This window comes from Strix aluco, chromosome 6 (assembly GCF_031877795.1).
Source record: "Strix aluco isolate bStrAlu1 chromosome 6, bStrAlu1.hap1, whole genome shotgun sequence".
Taxonomy (NCBI): domain Eukaryota; kingdom Metazoa; phylum Chordata; class Aves; order Strigiformes; family Strigidae; genus Strix; species Strix aluco.
Genome location: NC_133936.1, coordinates 3267440 through 3287745, shown reverse-complemented (window position 1 = coordinate 3287745; position 20306 = coordinate 3267440). Strand labels below are relative to the sequence as shown.

The 20306-nt window shown below is 39.6% G+C and overlaps 1 protein-coding gene across 2 annotated transcripts in view; it reads left to right on the top strand.

Moving 5' to 3' along the window:
* The window catches only part of EPC2 (enhancer of polycomb homolog 2), a 50587-nt gene that overhangs the window by 16184 nt on the left and 14097 nt on the right, over positions 1 to 20306 (top strand). Inside the window, exons 2-8 of one of the 2 annotated variants that reach the window (XM_074828498.1) lie at positions 2393 to 2552; positions 10410 to 10555; positions 13399 to 13605; positions 14387 to 14535; positions 14791 to 14923; positions 17655 to 17846; positions 18125 to 18244. In XM_074828498.1, coding sequence (XP_074684599.1) covers positions 2393 to 2552; positions 10410 to 10555; positions 13399 to 13605; positions 14387 to 14535; positions 14791 to 14923; positions 17655 to 17846; positions 18125 to 18244 — 1107 coding nt within the window. The remainder of the gene's footprint in view (positions 1 to 2392; positions 2553 to 10409; positions 10556 to 13398; positions 13606 to 14386; positions 14536 to 14790; positions 14924 to 17654; positions 17847 to 18124; positions 18245 to 20306) is intronic. The other variant, XM_074828499.1, reaches the window with a different exon arrangement.

The following is a 20306-nucleotide window of genomic DNA, read 5'->3' as shown; positions in this document are numbered from 1 at the left end:
GTGAGGGAACTGCTCTTGTTACTTCTGGTGAAAGAGGGTTGGTACATCACTGAAACAGGTTACTCGGGGGGCTGTGGAAACTGGAGGTGTTCGAGACTTGAAAAAGTCATGGCTGACCTACCTAGTGTTGGAGCTAATCATCTTCAAGTGGGAGTTGGACAGATAACCTCCACAAGTCCTTCCTAAGAGCGTTCCTGTAGTACTGCTGTGTGCTGTGTTGTTAACTGTTAGGAGACAACTCTAGGGACATCAGTTGAAAGCAACGCAGTAATGAAACAAATTTTATTGTAGTTGAATTACATACTCAGCTCTGTGAAGCTCTTCAAGACACCTTTTAATGGTGGAGTGACAGATTTACTCAGTATGTAGTAACTCAAGCAGATCACACCAGATATTTGATTGCATGCTTGTCTTAATTCTAATAGCATTCACTCGGGAACCTGATAGTTTGATTTAATGTTGCTTCGTCTGCTACAGGAGATTCCCAAAGCTGCTCTTCCAGTCACTGATTTGTTACATTCTAATTTTGCAGAAATTGCATTATTTGCGTTTCTGCAAGATCTTAATATTTAAGAGGGTATAATTTATTAAATGTTATTTACATGTTTTTATAAGATTTGCTTTCATTCACTACTCTTTTTTTAAAATAATGTTCTGTAGAATTAAAGAGGAAGCACTCCTGTTCTTAGGAGGATTTACCAAGTGTGGAGCACAGAATGGCTGTGTGCAAGGCTGCCATGTCTGCCAGTCTGCACCGCAGTTGAGTTACAGAAATGCTGGCTGCTTCTCCTCGTTGTGGTGTCGATGCCTGAGGCAGGATGGTCACAGGTGTTAATTTTGGGGAGGGCTACCCCAGAAAACCAAAGGAGGAGCTAGAGTAGCAAAGTCTTATTTTTTTCCTGTTCAACAAATACTGTTTCCAGCAGTCAGGGGTGTGGGAATGGCTAGAGGATAACCTGAAGCTCCAGGAATTGGCAAGGCAAGGTTGCATAGATCTGTGATAGAGCTGAACTTCAGTTTCAAGTTGATACTCTGCTGTGTCATCCTCTCGCCCCTCAAATCTTGGAAGCTGGACACAGGAACGCTGCAGTGGGGGAGAGGGAAACTTTTGGGATCCTGGTTCCGTTAGAGACTGGTAGTTAATCTACTAGGAGACTGCATTGTGCTTGGTTTATATTCAACTTACGTGGATGGAGAACTTGTGACTTAAGTTTCCTCTGTAAATAGCTGTGGTAGTTCAGATCTCATCCTGATGAAGACTAGCAGTCTTCCTCTTTATGGGACACACAGAAGGCAGCATGTGCCAACCTGGCCATTTGGAGTCATAGCATCAGACATTTTTGTAACAGTTTAAATGAGTAGCCGGCACTGGAGGGTCTGGAGCATACACCTGCACTGTACAGCTGCCAGCCTCTGGCTCACCGAGGGAGACAGTGAGAGGGGTAGCGTTCAGAATCCCCCCATCACCTGACATCCTGCCAGACAGGCTCCTCTTGTTGCTGGTCACTTCATGTCGGGTGTTCTGCATCAGAATACTGCGTTTGTACTGGTTGTCTTTGCCAAAGTTTAACACGAGTATTCATGAAAAATCTTTGGGAGAAAAGCCACAGGTTCCTGCTAACTTGCAGCAGTAGATGAGCTTCACCGAGTTAATGAATAAAATTGTGGGAAAAAATCTTTATAAATTAATATACATGTTGTGATCTGTGTTTTACCTGAAATGATTCTGTAGCAACTGACTCCTGTCCTGGAAGAATAAAATGAAGCGATACCTGTTCAGGGAGTCTGTGCTTTTCAGGTGCTGTTCTGTGAGGTCTGCTCTTTCTGTTGCTCTTAACTAGCTGAACTTCTAAGGAAAACAAGCCAGTAAGAATTTCTGGGTAGACAGAAATGATGAAATTACCTATTCCTTTGATTTGAATCTCTTGCTTATACAACTTTAGAGGACTCACTATGCATCTGGTAACTGATCTTGTGTAAGTTTTCTCTGTGACAGGTTTTGATGAGTTTGGCTTATACCAGCCTTAATTTTGTACTAAGGTTATTTTGTGTAGTTCGAATGTTCGACTTTTTCTCAGTCTGGTAGAAGGCGTGTGCTATTGTCTGAACCAAGGGTTCTTTTCATCTGTTTGTAGTCCTGCCTTACATTCACTGGAGCTCTAAGATTCCTCTCAGTTAGGAATCCCACTGTGTACTGAATGATGGAGAACACATCTCCTGTCTCCAGCCTGGAACCAACTATCCTGCTGTCCTCTAAAATACACTAAAGCCTCAACTCTTTTATCTGGGTCTCCTGTAGAACACCAGGAGAACAGTAGGAGAAAAGGATGACTGTATGCACTTCTATATACTGATACCTAAATAAACAAACTCTTAAATTTTCCTCTTGCAGGAACATCATTTGCAACGGGCTATCTCAGCACAACAAGTTTTCAGAGAAAAGAAAGAGAGCATGGTTATCCCAGTCCCTGAAGCGGAGAGCAATGTCAACTATTACAATCGTTTGTATAAAGGAGAGTTTAAGCAACCAAAGCAGTTCATTCACATTCAACGTAAGTTAACTAATGTTGGTTTTGTTGTTCCTCCACCCCCGCCCTTTAAATTAAATAATCTTCAAACAATCTTGAGGACAAAGTTGCTACAATATTCAGAAAGTGGGAGGACTCAAAAATCCAAGGGAGGTTTACATATGTAAATTCCAGTATCTCTTTTCAAGTTCTGGAATAATTTAAGGTTGAAGGTAGATGTGAGGTTTTTCCTGCTGTATTTGTGTATGGGCTCAGTGCTGATGCCATATGTCCATGTACAGTAGCTGGCCAGCCTTATCCTGTCTGTTGGCCATCCAGTATTGCTGATCAGTATTTTTTTTCCTAATTCTGAGACGGGATAACTGAGCTAGGCTAGCTGCTGCTTAGTTGCTTATACTAATGCAGGGAGTGAAAGAGGGCTTGTCTTGCCCGCTGAGTGAGTCTGGAATGTCCATTGACTCAAAAGTCCTGTATAAATGGAGATCAATAAAATAGAAGAGTTTTTGCAATGAAATCAGCCTTCATTCTACTGATTGTAGTAAGAGTTCTTGAAGGTTCCGTTTCAACTGTGCTAACAGTGGAGTTCAAACTATTTGCTGTAGCATGGATGTGTTTTGGACTATGGGTAATAGATATTTTTCTGTGTTTTGCTAAAACTGTAGTGTTCCCTTTCTGTAGGGAACTCTGAGCTAAAAGGGAGTATTCTTTTGCATGAATTTAGCTTCCTGTGTCTTAAAAGATCTAATTAATTTGAAGTTGTAGTTAATTACAGTGGTCTCTGGATTTATTCTGACACCTTTTTTGGTTGATGTCCTGTTGACAAGTGACACACACTCATAGTTCAGTTGTTCCTTCACACTAATCGTGTTTGTCCTTTGCAGTGTATGGTTCTAGGGGGTTATTTTGTGACTTGGACTTCTCCCAGGAGTTACCCTTATAGCAAAACCTTTGATTCAGTCATGGCAGCAGCTTGTCAGTCCTTATGGTAAAGCACAAATTCAGTCCTGGGTCTCTGAGAGAAAACCCTTCTCAGCACTGGCTCGTGTTTTTGGTTCTTAGTTGTATTGGAAAGACTGTTGACAGATTTGTGCTAAAGCACCTTGAACAGGAATGTGGTCCTCAGCTGTTAAGTTTTGAGGTTTGTGCAGACGGTATTAATCTTACTGAACTTCATCTTGCCAGGCAGAGTGTGTTGATAATCTGTTTCTCACACACTTTTTTTCAGCTGCCTCAGATGAGGCTGTTGATGTGTGTGTAGACTGGAGCAGAGAAGGCATTTTATGTTTCTGTGTCTTCTGCTCATAGACATAACTGAAGTTAGGCAAAGACTCTTCAGCCCAAACCCAGCTGCATATTGAAGGTCCTTGCATCATTTCTCACCAACATGGTGAAGTCTCCTATTTTTTCCATATATTTACAAAATAACAAATTTTTGGAAATCGCATGCTCAAGATCTTCTGTGATACAGTAGAGATCATGCTAGTGATGGGAGAAATGAGCTAGAGAAAATTAAGTATTTCTGTCCTTAATAGAAGAAACAAACCTACAAGCAAGGCAGGTTGAATTAACTGAAATGAAGCTGCTGAATGAGGAATGTATTTTATTCTTCTCTTTGGACATTGCCAGAAACACTGTAAATACTGTTAATAAACATGTCTAAAAGTGATAAATGTATTATGTCAAAATGTTCTTTGTTTTGTTGAGACTCACAGTCTTTCTGGACAGAATTACAGAAGGTATTTGAGCTGAAGATAAACATCAGATACTGCTCCAAGATAATTTTTCCCACATATTCTGGTTGGAGTAGGTGTGATACAAGGCAGCTTTATGCTACATAAACTGCTTAGAAATTCTGTTTTAATGCTAAAAGCACAAATAGCAACAATACTTACTTTGGCCAGGGATGCCAAGAGGCCAGGTACTGTAATTCATACTTACTGGTGGTTATTTCTAGCAAATTATGTTGTTGATCTGATAGCCAAAGATTTTAATATTTTTAACTTTACCAGTATAATTCTTTTAGTTAGACCAGTGGTTTCAAGCAGAGAAAAGTTAATTTCTTTGGGGCATGGAATTAATGAATAATCATAGTTCCAGGTATTAGTTGACCTAGTTAGCACCAACTCAGGTGACTACGAACTGAATATAACACAAAAGCCTTGAACTATTCTAATTATTCCAGTATGCTTAATAATTTTCCAAGAATGTTTGTAGTTTCAGTAATGTGGAGATGTGTTGTAAGTCATTAATGCAGAGCAAAGAGAGTAAGTTAGTACACTTGTACCTATGCTAGAATTATAGCTATGTGGATGTAAGAAAATTAGTGTCCCTAATGGAAACAATAAGAATGGAGCAAAAAATATATTGTTAGTGTATATATATGTGTTTTACCTATGTGTATATATGGAGGGTAACGATACCAACCTAATGCGTTATCCTAAGTAATGCAGTCAGATTGTTGAAATAGAGGTCAAATAATCTTCAGGAAATTGTATAGGTGAACTCTAGTCCCTCTAAAAAGAAGTGAAGTGTGTGCATTTCATGTAGTTGAGAGTTGGTCATTCCTTCTTCCTTGTGTGTTCCACATTTTTAGAGGATGCTGTAGCAGGAGCTGTTGGGGCTGTGGGCTTGCAGCCTGGCTACGTAAAATGGATATTTGCGTGATCACTCCCCTCCTGAGGTATTTTGGTGCAGGTGGGAGTGCTGGAAGCTCTGTTCCAATCCGGTGCTGCAGACTTGCCATTGAGGTGGTGTTTTGCTGCTTTGTTACTCCTTTGGATTTAATTACCATGATGTGGTGGTTCATCTGCTCTTGGTCAGCACAGAGGTACCTGCTGTCCTCAGGATCAACACTGCCCACTCCTTTCTTACTGCCAGCGCCTTTCCGGTGGCAGTTGTGCTCATGGGTGAGCTAACTCAGGGAAGTGACCTGGCAGAAAGCTTATCTTTCATTTTTTTGGTTAGGTGAAGCTCCGTATTTTTCAGTTTTCTGTCTTGCATGGTTGCTGATGTTGGCAGATGCAAGGTGGTGGGAATGTGGCTTGCTGGGGAGGGAAGCTAGTGGAGCCGCTTGTTTCAGCAGTAACACCTAGGTCAGCTTAAAATGACTGTGGAACCACAGCCTTAATTTAGTTAGCTAAATGAAATTAGTTAATTCAGTTAAGTTAAACCCAATTTAATGTAACTTAAAAACAAATTACATTTCTGTAAGTTAGTATAAACTCAGTTCCTAGGGGAGCTCAAGTAAACAAAAGCAAATCCCTCTGACAGGTACTGCCATCCAGAGTGGTTAAAGCGGCAGAGGTTGTAAACTAGGATGTTGGTTTTGCAACAGCAATTAGCAAGCCAACAAGTTCTGTGCATTCATAGGAGGTAAATTTTGCTGGTAGGATCACCGGGGCCCTGTCAAACAGTGCACTGAAGAAACACGCAATGCAGAAGTTTTGGAGTAAGAAAACCAGATTCATCAGTCAGTCACAAGAATCTCCCAGGAATTAACAGGAGGAAGGGATGTAGATGATCTGGTTTTAACTACAGGAACTAGTAGATTGGTTGTTCTTAAAACACTGACTAGTCGCAGGACATCTGAAATCCAGTGCTTTTGGTGCCTGAGTCTAGTTCTTCACTAATTCCTGCTGGCGTGGATGAACAGTTGCATCTGTTGCTATGGCAGGGGCAGAAACAGAGGGTGGTGATGGATAATAACGTCACACAGCGCATAAACCACCTGTGTCTTGTGATGGCTTCTGAAGCCAGCAAGCTGCCATACCAGAGGCCAACTCCAGGATGAAAAATGGCCTTTTCTGGAACAGTACAGTTCGCTCAGTGCTGGGGAAAAGAAGGCGACTGATTGATGATTAAGGATGTCACTGAAAGTACATTTCAAAGAGCAGTGACAGACGAACTTCAGGGAAGGAGGGCACTTCCATGAGTGTCCCGGAGCTGTGGCGAGCCAGCTTGGGGTCAATTAACTCCTTATGATTTGCATGCAGCAGTTAAAGGCAGAGCAATAGACTTGCATTTCCTCAGACTCGTAGACCTCCACAGGCTGCTGAGTCTTTGTGGCCTTCCTGTCTGCATTGAAAGAGGAGGTGGAATGCAAGAGGTCCACTGCTTCAGTGCCACTTCACTGCGGCCTCCGTGTAATCCCCCTTTCTTTTAAATGAACTCTGTTGATAGCAACAGGTCATGACAGCATGAGAAGCACTGCTAGCAAAAGAGTAGCATTGCTAGGAGGTGTGAAAAGCAGGATATGTGACAAGGGCTACTACAGTTCTCACAGTACTAGTATCTTTTTGTATAAGAAAATGAGATTTATTCAATGTAACTTGTTCCTGGCAAGTACATGTTGGATACTTTTTATCTTGTCATTTTGATTATTTGTCAAAATAGTTTTGTAGAGTTGAAATTCAGGGTGGAGTTTTGTTTTTTAAATGATTACAGTTTTTCCCATTTTCCAGTTTTTCAGCACTTTATTTGTTATTCCTAAAGTCTTAAAATGACTGCTAAGAGAGCTGATGTTTTATCAGCAAATAATTTACGTATGAAATTAAATGGGCTTCACCTGGTACTTAGCCAGTGGTTCACAGGGGCGGATGAACTAATGGAACAGCCAGAAGAAGAGGTTCCACTTTTCTTCCCTGTGCCACTTCTGGTTGCATACACCCCTGTGTGTCTTGAACTGGTCTTGGTGCTTACTGGATACCTCTGCAGACTGGTTCAGCTTGCTAACAGTGAGCAGGAGAGGGAGGGACCTGCTGAGGTGGGCCATAGGGTCGCTTTAGGTGTGAGCAGTGCAGTAAGCTGCCTTCTCTATTCAAGATGGAGATCTTGCTTCCTCCCACTAATATTCGTAATGCATTTCTGAGGATGGTTGGTGTTTTAAGTTGCTTGTCAATGGAATGGTTGGGCTTTTTCTTTTCTTGTTGCTAGTTGTAGTGTCTCCTGCTAGTTGCATCTTGCTCGAGCCTGAGTTAGTTCTGGAAGGTGGTTCAGGGAGGTGTGCAGTTCCAGAACTCCCAGGGTTGTTCTTTCCTCATTCTGGAAATGAAGGCAAGTTTATGCTTACAATTATGGGTGAACAGCATCACGTCTTCTCTGTCATAGGGATCCGCCTGCTCACGGATATTCTGGTTTAGAAAAATTGACTCGAAACATGTTGTTTGCAGGGGATGACTGAGTTATCTACTGACAGTTAATAGGTTGACATTTTTTTGGGTGCAAGATCAATGTCTGTCTGAGGGTGAACAAGCAGTGACTTTTCTGGACTTTAATGGACTTCTGTGCATTCTCGTATCTTCAGTGAGAACACAGTTAAACACCTGTATTTTGGAGTAGACGGACCTGCTTTATTGTTAGGAGAGTTCTTCCAAAATGGTGGGAATATCTGGAAAATGTTGGCCACCTCCTTTGGGCAGAGTCGTTTGAATGTGATTTCGCAGTGTACATTAGGACTGTCGTAGTTTTGTAGGCTCGGGAGATAGTCTTAGGCTGGGGGAAACTTTTGCAATTTCCTGTCTGGTGAAAGTGGCAGTTTATGCTTAAGAGGTCATTGAATTACAGATTGTAGTGAAGAGGAAGTGCAATATCGGGCATCGTTCAGCAGGAGAAGTATGAGCTGCCAAGGTTGGACTGGCCTGGGACTGCTCAGAAGAGTTTTGAAACTCCAGTGGATAACAGATGGAGTCAGACAGACTTGGTCCACGTTTGAACACAGTCAGTGCTGTACGAGAGAAGCTTTTTCCAGTGTTGGAAGGTGGAGTGAAGGAGAGTGAGGATCACAGCTCGGGTGGGACAGTTGGCCCCAGGTCAGTGCGTGGCTGATGTGATGTGGGATTGGTGCCAACACTCCCTGCTCCCAGGGGTCCTGCTGGGACCACACAGGAGAAGTTGGAGCAGAGCTTACAGGAGCTGAAGGTGATACTGGTTTCAAGTCCAGCACCAATACTTGGCAGCTAGTCGATTGGTATTTGGCTAGTCCATTGGTATTTGGCTAGTCACTGGCTGTTCTGCTCTGAACAGGATCTTGTGGTGGTCACCCCAGCGACTGTAAACAGTCTCTCTCTTCTCTCAAGTGCATTGTCCTGCCTGGTGACGTTCTTAATGCAGTTTTACGGATTCTTTTTTTAAAAATTCATAGTTCTGTGTCAGTTTTTATCTCGGAACTTTCGATTCCTGCAGACTGCCAGTGGAGAAGCAGGATCCAGTGTTGTGAGCTGTAGCTTAAGTCCAATATGCAGTTGTTAATTGTTAGGGGAAGGCTGTGGGTCACATGCCCAGTGGCAGTGTCTTAAAGTTGCTTTGCAATTTGCTTTATTCAATCAATACTAATAATTCCACTTAACCCATTAGTTACAGTCCATTATTATTAATTTCTTCTTGAAATAAATTTGTGTAGTATGTTTACAGTGTGTATGTGAGGCCAGAGAAGCCCTCTGACTAGGTGTTGTCAGAGTTGGTACAGTGAAGCACTGTCTCTTCTCAGAGGTAGCAGTTTGCAGCTGAAAATGGTAAGGAACTGCTTGTTAGTGCTTCTCAGCTGTATCTGATGGAGTTTCTACACATAGCCAAAGAGATTTAAGCGCTGTCAGTGACATAGCTACTTTATTGCAGTGGAATACTCAAAGAGTGGTCTTGGGCTAGTCTGAGATATGGAAAGAACATGCTAGTTACTACGTGTTTGTTGACTGGTCAGGCCATGGGAGAGAAAACACTATCAAAGATTTTTTTTTTTTTAATCGTTTTTCTTTTGCTCCTGGCTTCTAAGTTTTTGTTTTAAGGTTCCCTTAAAGCACACCGGGCAGCTTAGCAGCAGAGGTTTTCTTTAAGTGAGCGCGGAGATACAGCCATGAGTTAAGAGCCTAAAGATAGTGCTGTTTGTCTAATAAGAACTGAATATATTTCAACAAGCCTTCGCTGCTGTTAATACAGTAACTTGTTGATTGAATTATTTGGAGTGTTGTAGTAAGTGTTTCACCTCCTCAAGGTTTTATTAGGTACAATTAACATTTCATATTAAGAATTCTTGCTGTTGTATGCAATTTGCCCATACTTGTAAAATTTAGTTTCTGCTATGTTATCTGAATGGTAATTTCCTTCTGCTTTTAGTAGAGCCAGAAACTGCCTAAGTATGGAAAATGAATAGTGCAATCTGCAATGAAGACTTGAGCTTTGCTGTGAAGTCAGGAACTTGCTATTTGGAGAGTATGGAGGAATATTCAGGTCTACATCTAGAGTTGAGTTGGCTTTGGAGAAAAAGTAACAATTCCCACAGGATTGGTCTAGCATTTTTACAGTTTGTTGTACAGTTACATGAAGGGGCGGGGGGGGGGTGGGAGGGTGGGGGAGGAAAAAGTTTAGTCTTAAGTATTTAAGACTCTAGGTTTGTTGAACTATTTAGAAATGGGCAACTGAAATTATAGTGGAACTTAAGTGCTTTTTCTACAAGTCTGGGATTTGATGGAAAATTAATTGTTAAGAATCTTATCGTGATATTCTGGAGGAGTTGTATTGTAACAGCATTAAGAAGCATTTTTGCTCTTGTTTTGCAAAGATACATTAAAGTTTCTATGCCTCTGTGGTAATTTGTAAAACTAAAGCTTTTTTCCTGTCACCGCTTCAAGCCACTTAAAATAAAATGAAACTTCTTTGATTCCCCTCATATTGGAAGTCAGAGACAAGCGACTTCTAATTACTGTCTTACAGCTATTACACGGGGAAACTTTTTAGCTAAAGAAAAAAGTGTTATGGCAGAGATATGCTAACCTGAAATTTTATCAATCGCTTTTGATTTCTGATTGTCACTTGCATGCTTCTGTATTTCCATAGCATGTTATTTATCAAGCATTTCAATTTTTTTGTGCGTGTATATTTTTGTTTCAGCCTTCAATCTGGACAATGAGCAGCCAGATTATGATATGGACTCTGAGGATGAAACCTTACTGAACAGACTAAATCGGAAGATGGAAATCAAGCCGCTGCAGTTTGAAATAATGGTTGACAGACTCGAAAAAGCCAGTTCTAGTCAGGTATTGTACCGTGTTAAGGAATTGCTGAGGTTTTTTGATTTCTGAGTTTTCTGGTGGGGTGGTTCTGGGGGGGGCGGGGTTTGTTTGATTTGCGGTTTGTTTTATTTCCTACTAACAGGATAAGTGTGTTTGTGTGAGTCTGCAGTTACACAGAAGTCATATTGCTGTCTTTTATGGTCAGCGTTGGTAACCAGGTTGGGGGGGAGCTTTTGGGGGCTGATTGGGGGAAGGTGTTTTTAAATTTTAATTCCTGACCACAGTGTGTTAGGACAACTTACATCATCTTGTTTTACCTGTGGTATGGAAGAAGCTTGTGGTGATTGGTAGGTGTATAGATTTGGCTATAAACGCATGTGAGAATCCATGTTCTTTGTTTCTCTTGGACATTGACTTCTGTTGATGTTTGAAGGTTAGAAACTTAGAAGCACAGACAGTGAAGCAAAGCATTTGTTCAGATTGCGCCCCTGTAGTAGAAGCTGCACAGTTGCAAGAAAGTAAGTTATACTCGGAGACTGGTTTCCTTGCCTTAGAAGCATTATTTAGAAGTATTTAGTCACTTATTTTATTAGAAGGGTACCAGTATCTTAATAGTCAGTTCTTGAGGTGTTCCAGGAGGCCAGTGAAAGCCCAAAACATTACTCAAAAATTAAAGTTTCTGAAAGGCAAGTTTGAAATAGAAAATAAGAGTTATTTCTCAGCGAGGTGGATGTTTTTCAGGAGTGGAAAATCCATTGCAGGATCCATAGCTCTGCATCAGTTACTTAACCTGATTTAGGTCAATGCTGTGTGTTAAGAGGCCAGAATGTGGTGTTCTCTACATCTTAGAGGAACTTTAACGAGGATTAGGTAAAGATTTCTTACTATGCTAAGAAGATGGGATGTGAAGGAAAAAATTGCAGAGTCCATTGGATACTTGTTGAACATGTGGTACTCGGATCTCTTAAAGCTTTGATGTGGAAAGCCGTGTTTTGGCTTTCAGTTAAAGCGGTTCTGGTTATCGCTTTTCAAGGTTAATTTACATCCTTCTTATGCTGGTTTCATCTTTCATTGCTTGAGTAATGAAAACTGAAAGATGTTTTCCTAAAATAAAACGTTATAAGAATATGGATTTTTCTCTGTAGGCAGCTGCCCCTTTCTCTTTCCCTTAAATGCAACTAACACTGAAGCATTAGAGAGGTGAAGAGTATTTTGAACCAGAAAGTGCTTATTTAAGGAAGCCCATGGCAGAAAAGATCTTAGGTTTACCTAAAGCATTGTAATTGATTCTTAGAACATAGGCTCCCTCTCGAAGGTAAGGTGTGTAAGGAGAAATCCCTCTTTGTAGATGAAATTTCTGTGGGATTTCCTGTGTAGTATTTTCTGCCTGACTTCAGGGATTGCGATGTGTGTGTTCAAGCTTCTTGTCCTGCTTTTGGGCTACAGAAAATTTGCAGCTGATGTTGAGTAGCTCTGTCCTGAGCTCTGTGTTAGGAATGGTAAGATAAAAACAACTCTTGCAGGTTATTGGAGCCTGGGAAAGAAAGAAGTTTGGCTGCCTGGCAGATTCCTTCCCCACATGGGGTTATAATGCTCTCAAATCCCTCTTGGGGCTGCGACACAATTCATTTACAGTTTACATGACTTACCTCTGAAATACAAAAGGATGCTGGTGGGAATGCCTTCCTCACCGAGGAGAGCGTTCCAGACATTCCTCTTGGGCATTTTGATAACCTGATTGAAACAAGGAATATAGGGGCTCTTCATCCATGTCACTGGTGGTACTTGCTAAAACAAGCAAGCAGGGTAAATTTAACTTTCCTAAAACTGTACTCAAGGCAGAGTCAATTTTTTTGTTGTTGTTGTTTGTTAAGAAATATGTTAATGGAGAAAAGGGACTAAAGGATAAACAAGACTGAAATTATTTTTAAGTAATATTCACAGTGACAGAATGATGTTTAGCTAGAGACAAGATTTAACATAGATTGACATGTTGGAAAAATGCAAATTTAAGCCGTTCTGTTGATATTTTTCAAATTACGGGGAAGATGAAGTGCTGTTTGACTCTCTTTTAAGTAATACTAGGTATGCTATTTTCTTTTTATTTGGTGATAGGAGCATGTTAAACTAATGTACTAGTTAGGCAGTGATGGGTTTTGCATTTATTTAGAGTCTGATTTCCATGTAAAAAGCTGAACATAAAAAGGAAAATAAATGTTACCATCTAATTACCTGTGTTTTAACTACTGAAATAATTTACCTAAGAAGTGAATGTCTTTGTGTCTCTGGGCTGTAATAAACAGGGATGGTTGTTATCTTTTTCGATCACAAAGTAAACATTTTGGGGAAAAATTAAGAAACTAATTTACTTCAGAATATATCCTGTCTACAGTAAAAACTTCTACGGGATTCAACCTTAAACTGCAAAGAATCATATATTAGTAATGGCTAACCAATAAGAAACTTCCTCTTTTAGGAAAAAAAAAATAGTCAAGTTAAAGTGAGTCCCAAACCATGATCTGCAGGCTAGTAAGTTATCTGTATCCTGTGCTTGTAATTGTTTCAAACAACGTTTTCAGATTTCATGAAAAATAGATGAAGTTCAAGACTATTGTATGAAAGTTTCTGAGAGATGATGGTGCTAGTTCAGGAAGGTTGGGAACTATATGTTTAACTTAGGAAGAGCAACTGTGGCTTAAGTACTTCAATTTAGATCAACATTTTTTTTCCTCCCTTTACTCTCTTGTGCTAGAAAATAAATAAGTGTATTTAGAGAATGTACAAGAGATGTGAATGTGCGGTGACGTTCTCCCTGCACCACCACCCTACCCCCATCTCAAGTGCATTTTTTGAATTTTCTCTTTTAGCTTGTAACACTTCAGGAAGCTAAATTGCTGCTAAATGAGGATGACTACCTTATTAAGGCTGTATATGACTACTGGGTAAGAAAGCGTAAGAATTGCAGAGGGCCATCTCTCATCCCCCAAATCAAACAAGAAAAGAGGGATGGCTCCACCAACAACGACCCTTACGTTGCCTTCCGGAGGAGAACTGAGAAGATGCAGACAAGAAAGGTAATTTATTAAACTTTACTGTTTTAAATTTGTCACTTTAAATTCTGTAGTGATAGGAATCCATTTGATTCCTATCCAGCATCTTGCAGGATCTGTCCTATGGTGTCCACAGTTCCTGATCTGAATTTCTCTATTAATAGTTGCAATATTGGATGACCCAGCTAAATTTCAAACCCACGGAATGGTGTAGTCAATGTGTTCTCTATAGACAATATACAGTCTGTGCATTTTCTAGAAAGCTGAAACTCAAAGGGCAATTTGTAGGTATTGGCACATAAAAAAGCAGCTGTGGGACTTGGTACATTACAAACTTCCTTTTCTGTAAAAAAGGGGAGAACAATCTTCCATTTGCTGTGGAGTAAATAGTTCAGGTTTTGCATTTGTATCATGAATTGATTAGAACTAGGAAATCAGTAGTTACTCAGTTTTTTACATAAACTTTGTACACATCTGTACACAGCTTACTGTGTGCAGAATCAAGGTGGAAAAACTGTTTTAGTAACCAAATCTTGAATTCTTTGTACTGACAAACTTCCACTGGGTTGATACAGAATCTGAGCAGACGAAGCACGGGAGGAAATGGCTGAAAAGGTCTTTTTCAGCTTATGCTTAAAAGCTGGTTTTGTGGCTTTGTTTACCAACTAGGTTATGCTTTAGAAAAAGCTGCTTCTGAGTGTACTTGTATGATTCTCACTTGCAGCAGCATTATGTAACCTTTTTTTTGCTGTTTATACCTCACAGGTTTTGCCTTTGACTTAAAATTTATTTAATCTTTCAATAGAATCGAAAGAATGATGAAGCATCATATGAGAAGATGTTGAAACTAAGAAGAGAGTTTAGCAGAGCCATAACAATTTTGGAGATGATTAAGAGAAGAGAGAAAACAAAACGCGAGCTATTGCATTTAACATTAGAAGTTGTTGAGAAAAGGTAAAATTGCAAATCATATCTGTAAGAAGTCATTTATAACATCAGGGTTTTAATTTTCATCAGATAGGTTTGAAAACATCTCCTGTAATTTCTTTCTGTATGGATGCTGGTCTTCTGCACATGTGCATGACTGAAGACTGATACAGCACCATAAACTTGAGCTAAAATGGAAGGGGTTTATGTTTGCCTGTTCTGTGGCTTTCAAACATTTCCCAGTGGAAATGCAGTACTATATTTTTAATCCTGTTTTTTGAGGTACCACTTGGGTGATTATGGAGGTGAAATCCTCAATGAAGTGAAGCTTAATAGACCTGAAAAAGAGATGAGCACAACTCCATCCACTCTTCATAATGGAAATCATCACAAAGTTCAAGAATGTAAAGTTAAGGTAAGCTTGCTTCTGCTGCGAGTCTCTCGTTACTGGTTTCATCATTCTTTTGGATACACCCAGCAGATGTTTGCATCGGAAAACCGAGTAGGAGGCTGCCATACGTGAAGGTAGGAGACCAGGAGACTGCTATGTTTGCTTCCACTTTAATGTTCCTTGTCTTTCCCACCGAAGTTTTAAAAGGATTGACTGGCATTGCTGTTTGTTCCTTTAAACAGCAGCATTGCAGTAGCCTTCCTTTTCCTTCCCAGTTCTGTCTCTTTCCTTGTAAGGGGATGTAAACGTGAGCTAAGGGGATGTAAACACCACCGGGTGAGGTGGACATCAGGACCTCCATGAGATTGCAGAGTGAATTATTTTTCCTTCTCCCTTCAGAGGGAGACTAGAGCACTGATTTTTTTTTTTTGATAGTGTTGTCCATGAGTACTGGCTGGCCCTCAGTGTGAAGATAATCCTGAAAATACACGATTTTAGTGAATTAGAGTTAGAATGTGAAAGGATTCCAGAAGCTCTTCTGAACTGGTTAAGTGATCTTTGATTAGTAACATTTCCACGCACAGGAATGCAACTGCTGTATCTTGTTGACAGCTGAAAAAAGTTGCAAGCAACTAATGTTTTAAAAAACGCTTACTGGAATTTGTAGTAGTTTGTTATTACTGAGGCTTGTACGCTTTTCAGTAATACTGAGTAGGTGTTTTTATATCTGCCACTGCTTGGCCCTCAGTATTAGGTAAGTAGCAAACACAGAAAAGTGGAAGAAAGAGCGGCCAGATTGGGGAACGTTTAGTTTCTGCAAAGGGGTGGAAGGCTGCTCTGAAAGAATCGGTACAGAAGGATGTAAGGCTTGAGTTGCTGTGTGTCACACACTATTTTGTCTTTCTCAAACTAGCAAAGCTGTGGAACTCTGTACTTAATGCTAATTTGACAAAGTCTTCCCTTACATTTTTTTTTTTTTAATCTGCACAGAAACCCAGTGGATCTGGTTTTGTTTTTATAATCGACCTTGTTAGTAACATCAGAAGTAGTAATATAAGAGTAATCTACAGCTAGAAATGCTAAACTTTAATGGTTTCTTTTTTCTTGGTCTCATGAAGAAATATATTCCACTCAAAAAACCAACAAAAAAACCCCCAACCAAAAAACCACCAAACTCCAAAAAAAAGCCATCAGAGGGAACTCTGAATCTTCTGTCACTGTTCGGATTCAGTACCGAGTCAGATCGTGATGTTTTATATACTCATTACAGTCTTCCTATGAGGAGCAGTCTTCAGAGCTGTGCAGAAGAGAATTAAAATACTTTTTTCCAGAGGATCCTAGTTAACCATGAGTATGACTGTAGTTGTTGGTTCTGATGTGCAGTTCCAGTAGAATTAAATGAAAGATAGTGTAGTCATAAGCAGCAGTGCTGACCAAATGTATCCATCTTGAGTTAATGTTTGTAAAATGACTATTTAAGAGTAAGGTTTGGGATGTTTTTTGCAGTTAATAAGGGCATTAATTGCAAAATTAACTGCTTCCAATCTTAGCATAACTGTATTATTACAAATGACTGTTCTGCTTGTCTTTGTTTCTACTTCTTCATATCATGGTTCCTTTAATTGTTACTTAAGCCATAAGTATCTCTTGTCCTTCTTGGGAGCTATCTTTGCTTTAAAACATAAAAAACAAAAAAACCCCAAACAGCCCAAAACAACCAAATAAACCAAAAAACAGGCTTCCACTGCAAGCCATTTTAATGTCATCGTTATAGTTAGGCTTGCCGAACCGAGTATGGTATAGAAAAAAGGATAAGACCTGATGTTCCACTGTTAATGTGACAGAAAGAAAAATGCACCTGGCTTTGAATTAAGACATGTTTTTGAGGAAATAACCTGAAACACTAGTTATTATAAAATGTTTGGCTGTAAGGCTGGAGAGTTGAAGACCTTTTGAAATTTGTATTTCGCACCCGCGACACCCAGTGGTCACTGAATTTAATACAAATACCTTGCCTTGGTTCTCGGGCAGGAATTTTGGTCTGCCTTGTGTTTCTCATCTCCGGTTCTAAAGCTGAGCTCCATTACTGGAGTTAGTTTCAGTCAGACGCTTATTGAAAGTGGTAATTTGGGGAAAATTTAAACACTTTTTCAAAACTGCCCTGGCTTTTACTTGTAATTGAGAATTTTGCAAGTGAAGCAATCTTCCTTTTAATTTAAAAGCTTTGAAGTTTAATAGCATTTGTGTTCAAGTGAACAGTTTAATATTGATGGAGTTGCTTACTACAGAAGGTTTATGTTGGCAAAATCTTAAATAGCAAAAGTGAATAACATTACATCTTTTCAAAAATACAAACTGAGAAACATGAAACAAATTAGATCATTTCTTTTGAAAATATCTGAGCAGTTCAGAAAATTGAAAGTGCTTGCCATAGAAAACTGAGATTTCAGAAAATAATTGGAATAGGATTTCCAATTACAATATATTGAGTGAACTGCAAAGCAAGGAACCTCTTAGGTAGTCCTATGGCTTGAAAGCTTTCAGTTTGTTTATTAACAAATACCGTAAAGGCAATCAGAGGTAAAGTTCTGGGGGTTTTAATGTTTTGAATAAATTTTGCGTTATGTGTCTGAAATAGTCTGCAGATGCTGCCCATTGAGAGGCTTTGAAAGATAAGTAGTCATGTCTTTAAGGCATGAAAAGAGAAAAGGTTAATTATTTTTCTAAAATTTTTTGTTTGCTTTTTCACAAACAGCATCCTCATCATTCATCTCTAAAGGAGGAGGTGTCCGATGTTGTACGTCAAAAGAAGAAGTATCTAAAGAAACCTAAAATAGAGTGTGTAGTAACTCCTCAACAGCCCTCTGCTGAGCCCTTGCCTGTTATCAACAAGAGTGATATCAAACAGTATGACTTCCACAGTTCAGATGAAGATGAGTTCCCGCAGGTAATACTCTTCTGCAAAAGCTCAGCATACAGAAGGTAGAAATTTCAGTTGGCTGTAATTTGGCCAGTCTAGGTTGAAATGGAGAATAACTGTTGAACAGTGGATATATATATATATAAAAGAGATTTGCATAAACTATGAGTTTGATTTCTTCTAAACTATGCTTCAGGGAATCTTGCGTTTAATATATGTGTGGCAGGTCATATAAACTTGTACAATAAATAGATAAAATTATATAAACATGGTAGTTGGAAGAATGACTTTGCTTTCTGCTCCAGGTACCCTCACCAGTATCAGAAGCAGAAGAAGAAAATGATCCTGATGGACCTTGTGCTTTCAGGAGAAGAGCAGGATGCCAGTATTATGCTGTAAGATTATCTGCTGTTGGATTTAGTGTGGTGGGTTTTGTTATGTTTGGGTTTTGGGTTTTGTTTTTTTAATTCAGATTGGCATAGTGCTAATGGAATAGTTCTTCTGTTCCCACTTTCACCACCAAAGCTTTGGTGAATCCACAGACAATCATTTTCAGTCTTCATAATAATTCTTGCGGTGCTGTTCCTCTGTGATTACCTGAAGATAATATAATGTGTTGCCTGCAGACCAATTCAGCCACTGTTAAGAAGGGAGAGATTTTTTTTGTCACCCTGTTTTCTTAGCATATCCTTTTTTCCCAGCTTGTAGAGCTGGTTAGAGTTAGGTACTGGTTGTCCCAGTTCTCAGACCTGCTGAGAGATCTGACTGGGGCATTGAGTAGAGTCTGCTGTTGAAGCAGAGGGGTTTCATCTGTCAAGGATTTTTTTTCTATGAAATAGTTAAGCCAAAATTTTCTTTTTAAATCGGTGCAAACTGTAGATATATTGAAAAACATTAGGTTGCGATTGCAAGACTGTGCAGAGGACAGAGACTAATTATAGCTGTCCTGTCATCTCAGAACCACTGACAGGGAATTTTTTTTTACCAAGCATGTGCTTATAGCTGGGGAGCTTTAGGCTGTAGAGGACCAAGGAAGGCAACGCAGCCCTATAATGGGTCTGGTTTTTCTTTGCTTGCTTCCCATGGGAAGAATGAAGTTACCTGACAAAATAATTGTGTAATTGTGTAGCCTTTTAAGCCACTTACAGAGAAGTCATTTAGTCACTAGGTAGGCTGTTTCAGAAGCCCCAGAATACTCAAATTTCCAGCACGACCATCTCGCACAAGTTGTACAGAAAGTTCTTTGCACAGGTCGTGCGCTGGCACCTGCTCCTGGGCCGGCTTTGCAGTGTCCCTCTATGTTGCAGTCATTTCCAGAACACCACAGACAACTCCATCTTTCCAAGAATGTGTCATTACTTTTAACTACTCCTCTTCTTTTGGAGATTTGTAGTGGGTTATTTAAGATGATGTTTTTCTGTTTGCCACCTGTTTTTTGTGTGGCCTCCTAACTTGTTCTTTCAGTTTGGGTGACTCTTTCTTTTTTACCTGTTGATTACTAATCTAGTCACCTTTTCTGCTTAGCTCCTGAGGGTTAGCTGAAGCTTCTCTCTTGCTTAGAATTTATCCTACTTTTTCATTTTTGTCCTTAGCCCATGAGTTAACTCCTTTGCCAAAAGAAGTTGAGATGACTGAAAACTTGTATTTTCATTCTTTTCTGTAACTTTTCTATTGCTGTTTAGAAACAGGTTATTTAGCAGCCTTAATGTTAGCCTTTTAGGTTTTTTTTTAACTGCTGAAGCCATTTGAATGTTGGTTAACTATTAACATAAATTGATTGAATCTACAGCACTACTATTGCTGTAAATTTAACCTGATCACAAAATTTGATTATTAATGGATATTTATTAACCTGTCATATAAGACATTTTAGCCAGCACACAGCATTTCTGCTTGTAGAGGTTATGCAGTTTTGAGTTCATAATAGTAACGAAGATATTCGTGGAGTAATAAAAATGCCCCAAGGTAAGCTGATACGGAAAATACCCTGTCACGGTCTGGTAATTGAATGCTGTGTATTGGAACAAAGGCCGTTTGGATCAGCATCTGTTACCTTGGGCAGTAGGTGTTTCAGGAGTAAAACCAAACTGCAAATTTAGGAACCCTTTTTGATATTACCTACCCCCTTAGGTTGCAGGCTATCCGAGTTGGGAATTGTCGCGTTGCTTTTGTACAGCTGGTGATGCAGCAGGATCTTGAATAAATGAACAAGCCTTCTTGGTTTGTTTTTTTTTGTCACAATAAGTACTTCTTACAGTGTGACACTTAAGACTGGAGTTGTGCATATAGTTTTGAGGTATTTCTATCAAATATTTTTCATGAACTCGTTTTTACAAACAAAAGCCTTTATGCTACTGACCCTTACTATCAAGAGTAGACAAATTTGAGAAGAATAGGCCCTCAACTGATGACAAAACATAGTCAAGATGCAGCCCTGCCTACAGGAAGTCCTTTGGCTTTGAAGAGCTTGAAGCTCAGAGTCTGTAA